We start from the raw sequence: 14,793 nt of genomic DNA, 5'->3' as shown, positions 1-14,793 counted from the left end.
GCCAAAGGGATGCACACTTTCAGAAAGTATCTTTGGGCAGAGACTCTGGGTTTACAGAGCATGCAGCACAACAGGACTCTGCTTTCATGTCTCTGGGCACTTCTGAATTACCAACATAGTACAAGGCAACTACGAAGGGAGGAAGAAGGGGAAGGATAAATACGTTACCAAGCATTTTTTTGTGTAGTTTAATTTGAACTTAATGTATGCACTGACCGGCAGTAACACTGTTTCATGTATTTTGCAACTTGATAAACGAAATTAAAGCTAAGCTCATAGGACTGTGTTCACCTCTAATTCAGTGCGAGTACGTAAAGCTGCATCTCTCTGTCTGAACTAGTGTGTAGGTACCCATCACCAACATAACCTAGGAGCTGACATTTACTCTCCTATCCCCTCCCTTCTTGTTGAAAAGAGACAAGTTTAAGGCCATTATCCTTGTCAGAGCACAGCTGGGAGCAAGTCTGACTAAAGAGAGGGGTTCCACACTTAGTTCTGAAAGTCACACAGGCAATACTTGTGCTTTTTCTTTTACTTCCTAAATCTGTGACCCAATTTGCCTCCATTAATCGTTTTGTCCTCATGGCTCCTCCATGAGTGAGTTGACAATTTCCTTCTTCCTCTGGAACGCCGCTTTCATGGGAAACTACAGTTGCAGACAGAGAAACTTGGGTATCTTGGGTAATGAAGATTATTTCTAATCAGGCTTTCTAAATCAGGAGATTTGGTGGTTGTTTTCTGGTCAAGCTGAATCATTTTCAATGGTGTGGTACCTGAGACTAAAGTTACAAATATAGGGCCAGATACCAGATGTACAGTGAGGGGCAGTTGTTTTGGGGTTTTGCGAACATGCCCATGGACCTTCAAGGGCAGTTTGTAATCTAGCTGATCCCAGGGCTGCAGCCCAGTCTAAGGTACAGAAGGGAGAACCTGTACATGGATGAGGCTGTGATTCACCTATTCTCCTAACATTTTTGTCCCCTGTCAGAGACAAAGTCCATGCTTTTGAAGTTTTCATGGTTTTAGTTTTGCAAAATTTTGGTGGTACAAATCAAAACAGAACAGAGCGATTCTACATTTGAGTCCAGCCTTTCTTCGCATTTTTGAAGTGGTTATATTTAATCAGGAAGAAAACCATACACAAGTGAGATGAACTTTACCTATTTGATAACTCCACACATGCCAGAAGCTGCAATTTAAACTTCATAACTTTGATTGAGTGTCCATCCTTTGTTGGACACTTGTTCAAAAGCGTTCATAAGCTCTCAGCGTCTGTGTTGTAACCGTTGACTGAAAATAGAGTAACAATATACTGAGGTGTGTCTTTGGTACAATAAACAGGTTAATCTGGCTAAATCTTTTGTTAACATGGAAAGAGTTTAGGGCTGTTAAATAATTTCTTATAGCTTTGTTTAAACAGCTGTATACTGTTCAATAAATTCTAAAGAATGCTTTTGTACTGAGGTTTAGTTTTAACGTGTTAAATATATTTTCTTACAGTAAAAAAAATCACCTTACATAACCTTAATGATTATTAATATACCTTAACAAGTCTTTGACCACATGAAACTACAGCTCAGTCGTCTATTGCAACCACTCAAAGTATCATGACAGTAGTGGAAATTGACTTCAATTTCCCATGTCCGCTCCACCTGAGCTAAAAGAAGGTGAATCACAGGGAGTAAATTTATGAATTCATGTTGTATTTGTTGCCAGAATAGTAGACAACTATTTTCCTGCAAGAAAAAAAAATTTCCAAAGGAGCTATGCTTCGAAGTAGAATGGTTTGAATAACATCCAAATCAGACATACAGAGGGTACGATAAGTCAGAGCACCTGCTAAACAAATAAATATAAATCATAATAATCCTTCTAGTTTGGGGCATTTACAAAAATAAACAAATGTTTTCAGCCAGCTTTTTTTCTGATGACTTATTCATATGCTCAACCTTTTTCTTCCTAAAGCAAGGTTGTGTAAGAGTTCATAAAAAAGTAACAGTATAGTATTTGTAAGTACTTTCTGCAGGTTCATAATTCTTCTTGTAGGTGTTGATTTTGGCTTTAACCCAAAATCCCAAAATAAGAAGAAAAAAGATTTAATTTTGAGGATGTTGAATCCATTGCTGACAGGGAATTCTACTCATGGCAAATATTTAGTGTAAAACAAATACTTAGCTATGGATCTTGATTTCACCTGCTCTGAGTTTTATTAAAATTTAAAAGGGATTTTTCTGTGTCATGTGAAGAATTGGACGTGTCGTTCTATTTAATCATTTCAAAAGGCAGCACTGAATCTCAGGGGCTAAAACTAACATTATAATTTTACACTGCCTCAGTTTTAACACCATATAATCCATACTGAAAACACTAGAAAGCTTTACAGTGTTTAACTGTAGATATTTCACCCATTTTTAAAATTTTCCTCCTTTGGTTGGTTGGTTGGTTTGGGGTTTTTTTTGTTTTTCCCCCCACAACAGTTGACTCTACCACTATGCTGGGGTTGTAAGATTTGGAAGGAGGGGGCAGGAGCTGAATATGGGGTTACAGTGTCTGACCCACCAGTTCTGGGTCTGTTCTGGGCCCTGGTGTAAGAACACAATACGATGAGATGACCAAGGAGCAGGCAGAGTAGGCTGCCTGAGACTAACCACTAGCACAAAGGGAATGAAAGCCTAGAAATGAAGGAAAAAGCTTTGTTACAAAATTTCCATGATGGTTGGCAAACAAAATACATTGTGAATTTTTTTAGTGATAGCGTAAAGTCATCTGTCTGGTCACTTTCATTCAGAAAATTATTTTTTTAAAAATGCTTTTATTATTCACAGTGCTATGAACCCAAAGGTCACTGCTAACCAATTTGGAGTATAGCACAACAGAAATTTAAAAAACAAAAAGCTGCAAGGGACTCCTTATAAATACCTTTATTTTTGACTAGAGAACTGAGCATAATCATGAACATAAATGCCTTTTTCTGGAAGAGTTCGTGATTTGAGTTATGTTTTTAATGTGTAGATCCTGACCAACTTCTAAAGCTTTTTCAACAAAAAGAAATTTGCTACAAAACCTACAGTTTGGCTTGCAACATGCTTCCTTTCCTACTTCTCTTCCACACATGCCTCTCCTTACCCCTAGCTCCCACATCAGCTGGGTACAGTCCTCCAAGAGGCAGGATGAGTTCAGGGCACAGAGAAGAGACAATACATGGTTATGAAGAACAACCTGAGCAGGTCGCAGGAGAACAGGACCCTGTCTCTTACTTTGTCACAGACACGTGCAGTGGCCTATGCCAAATCATGTTACACCTCTATGCCTCAGCTTCCCGACTGTAACCAGGGTATAAGATGCTCCCTTTCGTACCACGCCTATCTTCTTGCAATCAAGGAGTCTCCAGGCTATCTTCTACCGTGTGCACATGCGGGGCACTGTGGTCTCTGTGTGCTATTGCAGCACAGCTTAAAAGAACGGCAATGCCATTAGGTTAGAGAAGAAAAGTGTCTCTAGCAGGTCTCTGGCTATACTCCCTCAGCGCTATCATAAATGGGAGCTCACCCGATGTCTGGGACAATTCAGCTGTCACCACAAATCCCCAAGCAGTAGCTATTAATCATTCACATCGCAAAGTGCTGAAAAAAGGGCTGCGTTTTAAGGTACCAAATGAGTTGTACACATCACTACAGAAAGGCTTAAAAAAGAGGACATTTCTACTGTTCAAGGACATAAAAGAGAGAGATAGAATTGTTAATATTTATTTGCATTAAATGCCTGGAAATGTGGTCAACCAGAGCTGAGGTTTCTCAGCAATCCCTCCAGGGTGTGGAGGCTCTCTGCTGAGTCGTAGTGCCATTGGTATCCCCCCTCTGAAAGCTGGAGCCGAACACCAGGTGGGATTCAGGGAGATCCCTGGTACATGGGCTAAAGCTGTTTAAAACTGTAAAGCATCAGCTGAGGTGCGCTTTGCACAAATAGAAATACGAGACTCAATACAGGAGTCACTGCCTGAAATCCTGAGACCTGTGCCATAGAAGAGATCAGAGCACAAAATGTAACCGTCTTCTGCATGCTTGGTGTCTGTCAGCCTGTGACAGAGAGACCTACATGGAGGGTGTCTAGCACATATCCTCACAGGCCATTGCAACAACAATTTACTGGGTAAAAAAAAGAATAAGCCTCAAAATTTCCAACTACCCTATTTTAACAAGTGAGTTCTAACCCTAACTGCATACCCGCGCAAGAAGTCCGGAGGCTTTACCAAAAGTGATCACAATGTGTTAATAACCTTGAAGACACTTACTAATTTGGGTTTTTTCATAGCATTTTGTTGAAGAGTGTAAAGTAAATATTGAACATAAATAGTCACTTGCTATCAGAGTTTGAACAGGTGCTAGGTGCATGGCAGACTTTAAGACTCTTTCTGATACACCTGTGAAATAGTTGTGCCAAAGCAAACTGCAGCCTCTTTTGAATTCATTAGCTTTAGTTGTTTGTTAGGACTGTGCAATGCAAAATATAAATAATGGCTGCTGACCAGAAGCAAGTCAATGTTTAGAAAAGATGAAGAGTGCTGCTGCTGTCATATAAAACTGACTGGAAAATGCTTGTCTTTTCCCTGAAGTTAGACATCACAATAATTTTCTTTAGAAAAATATTGAGGAAAACAAGGGGAGAAAAGTCGGTAAAATTACATTTCTCTGTAATCATTGAACAAAAGAGCCAAAACCCATAGGAGTGGTTTAGTGCTGCTGCTACAGCACCATAGCCACGTTACAGTCTGGTCTCTACAGCAAGCGTCTGAGCCACCTCGATGCCTGCCCGCTGCCTCCCAGGGTCTGTGGCAAACCAACGGGAGCACCAGCTGCATCTTTCTCATGGACGTTACCTTCTTATGAATGGGAACGGTAGGAACCCGTGTGCTTCAACAATGGTACTCAGCCAATTAAATGACACCAAATGTGTGCCTCTGTTTATGTACAAGTTGATATGAATACCGAAGCAAGAGCATTTCTATTACGAACACATGGAGAGTTGCTCAGATTCGTAAACGGGCAATGTTTTCTCTTTGGAACCCATTGAACAACCTTGGCAACCCCCACAGGAAAATGCCGACACCCAGCCTTGGGTATTGCCTTTACACCGGGAAACGGGCACCATTGCTGATAAAAAAGGCTTTCACGAATTATATCAAAAGCTCTATGCCATTTCTAAATACTTCCATCCAGGTCCCTTTTGCCCTTGCCATCCTGAAGAGACCTAAAATTACTGATTTAATATGCACCCATTTACTAGAAGATAGTTTCTCTTTCTAGTATTTCTTTTTAATCAAGCTGTACCTTGAGGTCTGGTGTCACTTTTTAATTAACACCTAAAGATTTTATCCAATGAAAAACCCACGTGCCCAGAACAAGGCTTATATGGAATTGAGGTGCTTATATTCAAAACATGATCGCTAAACCCTTCCCCTGGCACGCCCCCAAATTAAAAGGTATCTTTCTGTTTCACCTCAAAGTGTCCCAGTTGTCCACAGTTCTGCACCGCCACACGTCCACAGCCACCCATCCCATGGGCCAGCACCAGCAAGGCAGGGAAAAGCGGCTTACTTAGGAGCAGGAACAAGGCTCATGAAATGTCATTGCATCTACTTAATTTTCTTTCTGCTGGGGGCTTGGCCAGCTCCCTTCACCTATTGCATGGACCACACACGACCAGGGAGAGAAAATCACAGTAAACGTAAACCACAGACCAACACGTTCTTCAGTCCGTCACCCCTGCACGGCCCGGGGCTCTGCCCTGTGCCCTGTGGCACAGATCCTGCCCCAGACACTAAGCTTAAAGCCAGATTTGTTTTGACATGAGGATTCCTAGTGGTGGACTTCCAGCTTCTCCAGGGGTAAGTTTCTGATGGAACAACCATGAAGCATGAGCATGCATCAAGGGGCCAGACTTTGTCACCTGTGATCCCACCAACTCCTGCCTGACAGAAAGACAAGGGGCACTGGGAGCCCTTTTAAGTTACTCTTGATGAAAGCAGTTGTTGGGCAGCTTTAATCTGTGCAAGAGATTTGTCCACTTTTTCTGAACTTGTACGGAAGTGGATGGGTAAGTGTGAATTTAAACTACACCTTTATAGTTTAAAGGAGGTGTTTATAGTGTACCACTAGAACTATATAACTATGTTTACAGTGTAACATTATGAACATACCATGTTGCATACCAAACACTTTTTCCTTTTACCAGTTGTGTGTCTGTGTGTCTGATGATGCCCCTGTGAGTCTCAGTGAGAAACATCTTGGTCTGATTAGCCAATTTTCAGCCTTTCCAATTAACAGGGATTAAAATTAGGTAAATTTAAAAAAGACATCTATGATCATTTTCTATTACTTTTAGATCACAAGTTAAAATTAATCAAGGATACATTTAACATAGAAACACTATGAATAAAAGTAATCAGTGGAAACTCTGTAGTAGGTTAATGGCATAAGTAAGTGGATAAACATGCATTTGTAATTCTGAAAAGATTTGAAGTAGCAGCAAGAACACCACTAGTGACAATCCAACAGAGTCATTATTTTATTGTTGCATCCTACGAGAAGTCTACAGTTTTAATGTGTCGCTTTATTTCTGAGGAATTAGTATGCTTATGAGCATTACAAAGTTGTAGACATCATACGTTTTGTGTTTAACTTCATAAAACACGTGGAGAGGAACTGTAGGTATCTATACATGCCTTTTGTTAGCAGTTCATTCCCTGCTGAATTCAGTGCAGCCAGGCAGGTTTTGTCTCTCCTGTCTGCTGCTGAACCGGAGCTTTCATAGAGCATTTTGACCAAGGTGGCAATGGTCTTCTGCTGAAATACAAACCTATCTGGAGTTGTCCCAGGGTTGAGCCCTTGGCATCCCAGACAGGGCTTCAGCACCTCCCCTGCTAGAAAACGTCAGTGCCACAGACACGAAGGACCACAGAAACTGAAGGACCACCTTTGCAGTCTCCTAGGAGCCACAGAACTACACATCATGCTGGTGACAAGAATCATTCTCCTTCCTAATGCAGTCTCTGCTTGCCAAAAGCACACCACTACGTGCAGGGTTGCAGCTCCCCTGAGAAATCTACTGAGATGATGTGGTGCTGTCACCTTAACCGCCACACAAGCCTGTTACAGTTGGATTGCTGTTCATGTGCATGGACCCATGCAAGAATACTGGAAAATCTGAGTATTGAAAGGCAGAAAAACTGATAACTTCACAGAGAGAAAATCTCTGTCCTGGGTGGAGCACAGTGCCTTCATTCACTTTTGTGCCACAGAAAAACAAACTTCAGGTAACATTTCATGTCTGCTATCAGTGGTTCAGCTCTCAAACCAGTGGGTGCAAGTGAAATGTACCCATTCAGAACAATTTAACATTATTCATGCCTCCCCTTACTTGAGATGGTATCACTGAGTGTTACCAGGATCATGTTTTATTCTAAAATTTTCTGCTTGAGCACATCAAGCAAAGTAAACTTTGTGTAGATGCTCAGCTTTCTGTTATCTTTGCTCTAATGAAAGCAAATATGCATACCTGACACAAAACACTGTGTTTACATTAAATCAATACAAATAAATGGCAATTTTAAGCACTATTTAATCATCACACTGAGTGCAAATATACACCTACAGCTGCACACACGAACGACGCAAGTGCAATTTGTAAGCACTGCAGATGTAAAATTCCGTGATGGGGAAGGCGTATCGTGCTGAAACCACTTGGCTGGTTTTCACACCTGCCAACTGCAGTCGCTATCCTGTAAGTTACATTTTTCTGCTCAACTGAGTAAAATCTCCGGATAAAACCGCGCAAATCTTCATTTAATCTCTACATTCATTAGCAAACTACCGAGGGCGAGTTGCCGAGTCGAGGACCAGAGCTCCGAGTGAAGCCTGGCGACGGCTGCAGCGGCAGTGCCGCGGCTGGCTGCCCTCCCGCCGCGCTCGTCCCTTCTCTTCTCCAGCCTCCAGCAACGGGGGAAAAGCGCGAAGACCCGCTTCCAAAGAGCGCGGGGGGAGCGGGCCGCCGGGCGGGGGTGCCCTGCCAGCCTCACGCTGCGGCAGGCCCCGCTCCGCCTTGCCCGGGACACGCGTGGCCGGGGTCGCGGGGGTCCGTGGGGTCTCAGCGCGGCACCCAGCGGAAGCGGTACCCGCCGGCGGCGGTGCGGAGGGTGAAGGCGTTGCCCTGCGGAAAGGCCAGGGTGCGGATGCCGCCCGCCTCCCCCAGGGCCGCCCGCAGGCTGCCGCCCTCCTCCAGCCCCCCGCCGCCCGGGCGCGGGGCGGCGCGGCCGGTGCGCAGCCCGCGGAAGGCGCCGTGCAGGCGCGGGGCCGGCCGCGGGCGCTTGGCCGTGGGGCTGCCCCCGGGGCTGTCCCCTGGGCTGCCCCCCAGGCTGCGCAGGGCGGCCCGGCACTTCTCCGACACCGCCCGCAGCATGGCGTCCACGCCCGCCGCCTCCTCCCACGGCTCTGGCCGCCCGCGCCCCCCCCAGCTGCCGGCCGGGGCGGCGGCGGCAGCGGCGGGAGGAGGAGCTGGAGGACGAAGAGGAGGAGGAGGAAGGGCCGCCCCGTCGGCGCACTGCGGGAGCATCAGCGTCTGCCGGGGGGGAGAGAGAGCGCAACTTCCGCGGGCTGCTTCGCACCGCCCTGCCCCTCACCGCCCCATCCCGCACCACCCTGCCCTGAACTGTACCACGCTGTCCCCCACTGCCCTACTCCGTCCCGCACTGGTTTATCCCGCACCACACCAAACCATCCCGCCCTGCCCTACCTCATCCCGCACCACCTCACCTCACCCCGCCACACTCTGCCCTGCTCTGCCCCACGCCACCCCACCCTGCACCACTCCGTCCGCCCCACAGCTCCTCACCTTCCCCCCCCACATGGCCCCTCCCACCCCGTGCCGCTCGGCCTCACCCTGCACCCTGTCTCCCCCCGCACCGCCCCACCGCACTGTCCCCCAGGGACCCGCTGGGCTGTGGGGCAGCCGGGCCAGGTGGGGCGGCAGCACTCACGTCAAGGACGGTGGCCAGCTGCCTGGCCTGGCTCGCCAGCTCCTTCAGCTGCACGTTGCTCTCCCGCAGCGTCGCCAGCTCTTCCTGCCTCTGCGTGAGGGTCTCCTGCAGCTGCGAAGGACAAGGGCGGTTGGGACAGCCAGGGCCCTGCAGCTGCCTCAGCAGGGTGCGAGGGAGAGAAACCCACTGCAGGCCCTCGGGGAGGGCTTGGGGGTCTCTACCTGGCTGTTTGCCTCCAGAGCATCTCCCAGTGCTTTCTGGTGCTGGTCCGCCAGGTCTTTCCAGCATGGCTCGGGGGAAGGCAGGCGCTGCAGGGGCATCTGTGCCAGCATGCTGCTCTCCAGCTGCGGGGTGCAGGGGCCAAAGGCCACCTCCTCGCCAAGTGAGAAATCGAAGTCGTTGCAGTCCAGTGACGGTGGCATTGAGGTAGATGCATCTGGAGGGAATACCCACAGGCGTTAAGGCAGAGGAGGTTTTCACGTCCTCTCTTCCCCCTGACCCCAGCACACCATCCCAGTTCTGAGCATCCCTCCGCTATTTCCCCGCACGCTTTTACTCTACTGTGGCAAGCTACACCCCCTCAACTTGTTTGGATTTAATTTCTGTCTCCCATGGGGGAAAGCTCAGTGCCAGCACAGGTCCCTCTAAGGGGGTGTGCAGGAACGCACTGCCTTACAGACTGTCCCAGGGTGGGACAAGTGTGCAGTGAGTGGGCATCCAAAAATCCAAAAACAAAGCAAAGAGGAGACTGAACGCAGCGTGACTGCTGATGTGCACACACAGGCGTGTTTGGCTCAGGTAAGGAGAAATATCTACTTGCCAGATATAAAATCATCGACAGCATCTCTGAACTCCTGGAAATCAAACTCTGGTCCATCCTGGAAGCAGGGACCCTGGGAGGGGTGAGGGAAACGTGCCAGTGAGCAAGGTCCAGGGCTCACTCCTGCCCATGCTGCCCACTGCTGCCCATAGTGCTCCGACACTGACTGCTGCCTGTGCTCAGCACCTTCCCACAGCCCCTGTACCCCTGGGTATCTGTCGCCTGCCCTGCCCTTGCCACTAACCCATCTAACGTGTGGGATAAGACGCTGTCTTCCACTGTGCCCATTTCACAGTTGGCAAGCCTGAGGATGGGGGGGCTGCCAGCACCCATTGGCTTGAGGGGGCCACCCTGGCCAAGCCTCCACCAGCCGGGGGTTACCTGCTGCAGGGTCACAGGGCCGGCCGGGGTGGTGGGAACGATGTGGGCACAGGCTGCCAAATCCTGCCAGTCGATGGTGGTGAGAGCTGGGGACAGCGAGAGACAGCATTGAGGAGCTCGGGCAGGGATGGGCATAGCCAGGGGGGCGCGGCAAAGTGGAAAGCACGGCCGGGGGGCATCCTCGAGACGGACGGCTGGGGGATGCAGGGCTGGGGAGCATGGTGGGCAGGCACCGGGAGAGACACAGTGGGGGGCATAGAGAGGGGGACATGGCTGGGGCTACACGGTGGAGGGCATGGTGGGGGTGTCACGGCCGGGGGATGCAGGGCTGGGGAGCACAGTGGGGGCACGAAGGGGGCACGGTGGGAGGCACAGGGAGGGGGCCACGGCCGGGGGGTCGGTGTCTCTGCCGCGGACAGACTCACCGAGGGCGGGTGCGGCGGGGGCCGGCGGGGGGGCGGTGCGGCGCGGGCGGGGCGGGGGCGCTCGGGGGCTCAGGGTGGCCGGGGGGGCCCTCGTCGCCCCCCCGCCGGGCCGGGCCGGCTTCTTGACGAGGCGGGCGGGCGGACCCTGGATCCTGTTGGGGCAGATGCTGCCGAAGGCCCGGCGGCGGCCGCTCTGCTCCATGCTGCCGCCGCGGCCCCGGCCCCTGCCCCGGCTCCGGCCCTGGCCCCGGCGGGCGCCCTCCGCCCCGCGCCCCGCTCGGCACCGCCCCGCGGGCAGGGGTGCGGGCAGGGCCGCGGGGGGCCGGGGCCATGCCGGGGGCTGCCCGCCCGCCTTCCCTCCGCCGGGGCGCGGAAACCTCCCGCCGCCTCTCTAGGCCGCGCCGGCGGCTCCCGCGCCCGCGGAGCCCTTCCCCGCGCCCGCGGAGCCGGGGCGGGCCGAGGGGGCTGCCCGGGGAAAAACCCGAGGAGAGGCGCCGCCGGCCCCGCTGCCCAGGCTCCTCCGCCCCGGCCGCCCCCCGCCAGCAGCTCGGTCCCCCGGCCCCTCCCAGGTCCCTCTGGGCCGCCTGTGGGCGTCAGCTTGCGGGCTGGGCTAGTTTTCGTCAGGATGTTTATGAAATAGTGGGATAGGGGCCACAGCGCTGAAAGCGCAAGGTGGGGGCAGGGAAAAAAAGAAACCAGCCCGCGGCATCTTGACTTCGCTGAGCCTCGCTGCGGGAGGGTCCCCCAGCGCTGCTGCGCCGAGCCCAGCGGAAATCACCGACGGGGCCGGCGGAGGGTGAGCGGACCCTCAGCCTCCTGCCGTGGGCTCGGAGGTATTTTCTGCCGCAGCAGTTCGGACAAGTTTTGCTTGTTGTGTCTGCACACCTGACGGCAGGCGGGGCTCGGAGCGCAGCCCAGCGTGCGGCTCGCCCGTTCCCTGGAAGGCGAGCACCCCCGAGGGCAACTTCAGGTGTGTGTATGCTCTTTTAACATCCCTTCTGTACACAAAGGCAATAAAATGAGGAAAATAAAGTATTTTACACTATGACTGGTTTCTTCCCTTGAATGTTTCACATGCTACAGTGCCAACTTGGCTAGCAGTATGCACCTAGATTACAGACCTGCTGGAAAAATAATAACCAGCTGTTTTGTTACTTAACGTTTTGTCTCCTACACTTAGGTCAGTGCATCTAGTGTTTTTTTTTCCCGAGCCATGACCAAGCCAGCGCGTGTCAGTTTGATATGGGGAATGACACCATCGGGCATAGTTATTTTGTGGGGCTGGAGTTAACTGTTGGGTTGAACTCGTTCTGTGCCAACGTGTTTCCTCTCCCCGCTGCGTACACGCACCACCAGCAAATAAACGAGTACAGGTGACAGGTAGAAAAGAGTTTATTCAACGTGTATTTGGGCCTTCCACCGTTACCTTCATGGACCATCCTCCAAATAAATAAAACAGTACTTGAGATTCTGTATATTATTTACATGCTGGATTTTGAAAAACAGCAAGGGGACAAGTGCAACTGACAAACAGCAACACCATGTGCAAAATGTGACCTAACTTTTAAAACTCCAGTGACACCAACGCTCAGGTGATTAGACTCCACGCCAGGTCTAGGGAGCACAGAGAACGAGCCAGCGGGGAGCCAGCCCGGCTCAAGGCCGAGGCGAAGACCGCGGCGGCCGGAGGTGCAAGCGACGCGTGTCGCCGCCGCCGCCGCCATCCCCCGCAGTCAGCGGCCGCCCCGCAGCCAGGGGCACTTCTGGGTCACCTCCGGGGGCAGGAGGAGCGGCAGGGACTGCCCGTTCAGAGACACCAGGAGCTGTAGCTGGTCCATGCAGTCCCGCAGGAGCCCCTCCGGGTAGCCGCTGACCCGCAGGTCCAGCGGGCTGCGGTGCCGCAGCAGCCGGTCGGCCAGTCCCAGGCAGCCGGCGGCCAGCAGGGAGGGGGCGTATTTGGTGAAAGCGTAGTCGGCCAGGCTGAGCTCCGCTACGGCCCCCGCCAGGCTCCTGGCGTCCGCCGCCTCCCCCGCGTCGGCCCCCCGCGCCTCCAGCCGCACCTGGCTGAAGTGCTCCAGGAAGAAGCTGACGGTGGGCGCCGCCAGGTCGAAGCCCAGGCGGTGCAGGACGATGCACTCCAGGTTGCGGAGCTGCTGGCGGGTGAAGGCGCCGCAGCAGAGGGCGAGGAGCTCCTTCACGCTGGGGGGGTGCACCTCCACCTGCGCGGGGGACAGGGGTGGGAATGCTGCAGCCGGGGGAGCAGCGCGGGGGGGAAAGAGTGCGGAGCCCGGCCCGGCTGGGTCTGAGCCGGCGCCGGGGCCGCTCGGGGGGGCCGAGGAGGGCTGCGGAGACACCGGCGGCGGGGCAGCCGGGCTCCGGGGCCGCCCTACCTGCTTGCAGGCGATGAGCAGCGCTGTCACCCCCAGGAGCTGGAAGCAGTCGGCGGCCACGGGGGTGGTGGCGAGGAAGCGGTCGAGGATGTTGACGGCCAGGCAGAGCGCCTCAAAGGAGAGGCCGAAGTGCCGGTGCACGGGGATGAGCCAGCTGACCAGCTTGCAGCGCGCCTCCGCCGTCACCTGCGGCACCGGGAGCGGGGGTCAGGCGGGGCCGGCACGGGGTACCCCCGCTCACCCCCCGCCGCCGTTCCCGCCGCCCCACCTGCGGCTGCCGGGCGAGCGGCTCCCGCGGCTGGAAGCGGCTCTCCAGCCCCTTGCGGGAGCGGTACCAGCTCTCCCCGTAGTCGCGGAAAGCCTGCAGCTCCTGCGGGCTCTCCCCCGCCGCCGCCGCCGCCGCCGCCGCCGTCCCCGTCCCCGTCCCCGTCCCTGTCCCCGTCCCCGGGCGGCGTCGCCGCCGCGCCGGGCGCCGCGGGCAGCGGCCGGGGGAGCCGCCGGGGCCCCGCCGCTGCGGAGTGCCACCGCGCCGCCCGCTCGCCGCCGTCACCATGGCCGGGGGCGGCCGTGCCGGCTCCGCTGCCGGCTGCGCCGGCAGCTATTTGAGCGGCGGGGCGTCCCCGGGGCCACCACCGCCCGCCTCCCCGGGCACCCCCGCCCCGCCCCGCCCCGCCGCCGCGGGGAGGCCGGCTGGGTAGCGTCGTCTCCAAAACAAAATCCGCAACCGAAACGAACCGAGTTGCTAAAACGCCTGGCTCTTCTCCAGCGCTTTCCACCGGGTGAGACGGCTGCGGTGGAGCCGCCGTAGGACTGCGGCCTCCGGCGAACGGTCCCCTCTCTCTGGAAGGGCCGGGAGAGCAAACGGGGCAGAAGTGCCGTGTTGGTATTGGGACCGGTGCTGTTTAACATCGTTGTCGGCGACATGGGCAGTGGGATCGAGTGCACCCTCACCAAGTTTGCTGACGACACCAAGCTGTGTGGTGCGGTCGACACTCTGGAGGGAAGGGATGCCATCCAGCGGGACCTGGACAGGCTGGAGAGGTGGGCCTGCAAACCTCATGAAGTCCAACAAGGCTAAGTGCAAGGTCCTGTGCATGGGTCAGGGCAATCCCAAGCACAAATACAGGCTGGACGGAGAATGGATTGAGAGCAGCCCTAAGGGGAAGGACTTGGGGGGTGCTGGTTGATGAGAACATGACCCGGCACTGCGTGCTCGCAGCCCAGGCGGCCAACCGTATCCTGGGCTGCATCAAAAGAAATGTGGCCAGCAGGTTGAAGGGAGGTGATTCTCCCCTCCCTACTCCACTCCTGTGAGACCCCACCAGGAGTACTGCATCCAGCTCTGGGGCCCCCAACGTAAGAAGGACGTGGACCTGTTGGAGCAGGTCCAGAGGAGGCCCGCAAAGATGATCAGAGAGCTGAAAAGACAGCTGTTAAGACAGGCTGAGAGAGTTGGGGTTGTTCAGCCTGGAGAAGAGAAGGCTTCAGGGAGACCTTATAGCCGCCTTCCAGTACCTGAAAGGGACCTACAAGAAAGCTGGAGAGGGACTTTCAACAAATGCAAAGGTGTTAACAGATGTGTTTATTAAATAAATAGAGCAAAAGAGAAAGTTCATCACCCAAAAGAGCACAGGCACAAGAGTTACTCACGTACACTGCAGAAGCAGAAAGCCACTGTAGTCTTCGTATTTTGTTTGTTTTTAATTTTAAGATAACTGTGCTTATCTGTACACCACAGTGTGATTT

At 53.1% G+C, this 14,793-nt stretch overlaps 2 protein-coding genes across 2 annotated transcripts; both read right to left on the bottom strand.

Moving 5' to 3' along the window:
* Positions 1-7,610: 7,610 nt before the first annotated feature.
* On the bottom strand, positions 7,611-9,453 carry MCIDAS (multiciliate differentiation and DNA synthesis associated cell cycle protein). Its single transcript, XM_075138074.1, has 3 exons — positions 9,253-9,453; positions 9,032-9,142; positions 7,611-8,613 (listed from the first exon to the last, which is right to left on the bottom strand). The coding sequence occupies exons 1-3, from the start codon at positions 9,451-9,453 to the stop codon at positions 8,143-8,145; spliced, it is 783 nt and encodes a 260-aa protein (XP_074994175.1). The 3' UTR covers positions 7,611-8,142.
* Positions 9,454-12,031: 2,578 nt separating this feature from the next.
* On the bottom strand, positions 12,032-13,615 carry CCNO (cyclin O). The gene is made up of 3 exons (XM_075137242.1): positions 13,316-13,615; positions 13,048-13,233; positions 12,032-12,876 (listed from the first exon to the last, which is right to left on the bottom strand). The coding sequence occupies exons 1-3, from the start codon at positions 13,598-13,600 to the stop codon at positions 12,391-12,393; spliced, it is 957 nt and encodes a 318-aa protein (XP_074993343.1). The 5' UTR covers positions 13,601-13,615; the 3' UTR covers positions 12,032-12,390.
* Between the last annotated feature and the right edge of the window lie 1,178 nt (positions 13,616-14,793).

Source organism: Calonectris borealis, chromosome Z (genome assembly GCF_964195595.1).
Source record: "Calonectris borealis chromosome Z, bCalBor7.hap1.2, whole genome shotgun sequence".
NCBI classification, from domain to species: domain Eukaryota; kingdom Metazoa; phylum Chordata; class Aves; order Procellariiformes; family Procellariidae; genus Calonectris; species Calonectris borealis.
This window is presented reverse-complemented; position numbering and strand designations above follow the sequence as displayed.

What these genes read in the sequence shown, in the direction of transcription:
- MCIDAS (XM_075138074.1), bottom strand. Translation starts at nt 9,453, where the DNA reads ATGCCACCGTCACTGGACTGCAACGACTTCGATTTCTCACTTGGCGAG. An exon ending in CTCTGGAGGCAAACAGCCAG is followed by an intron (nt 9,143 to 9,252) that starts GTAGAGACCCCC and finishes TGTCCTTCGCAG; the next exon opens with CTGCAGGAGACCCTCACGCA. An exon ending in AGCTGGCCACCGTCCTTGAC is followed by an intron (nt 8,614 to 9,031) that starts GTGAGTGCTGCC and finishes CCCCCCCGGCAG; the next exon opens with ACGCTGATGCTCCCGCAGTG.
- CCNO (XM_075137242.1), bottom strand. Translation starts at nt 13,600, where the DNA reads ATGGTGACGGCGGCGAGCGGGCGGCGCGGTGGCACTCCGCAGCGGCGG. An exon ending in CGCTCGCCCGGCAGCCGCAG is followed by an intron (nt 13,234 to 13,315) that starts GTGGGGCGGCGG and finishes CCGGTGCCGCAG; the next exon opens with GTGACGGCGGAGGCGCGCTG. An exon ending in TGCTCATCGCCTGCAAGCAG is followed by an intron (nt 12,877 to 13,047) that starts GTAGGGCGGCCC and finishes TCCCCCGCGCAG; the next exon opens with GTGGAGGTGCACCCCCCCAG.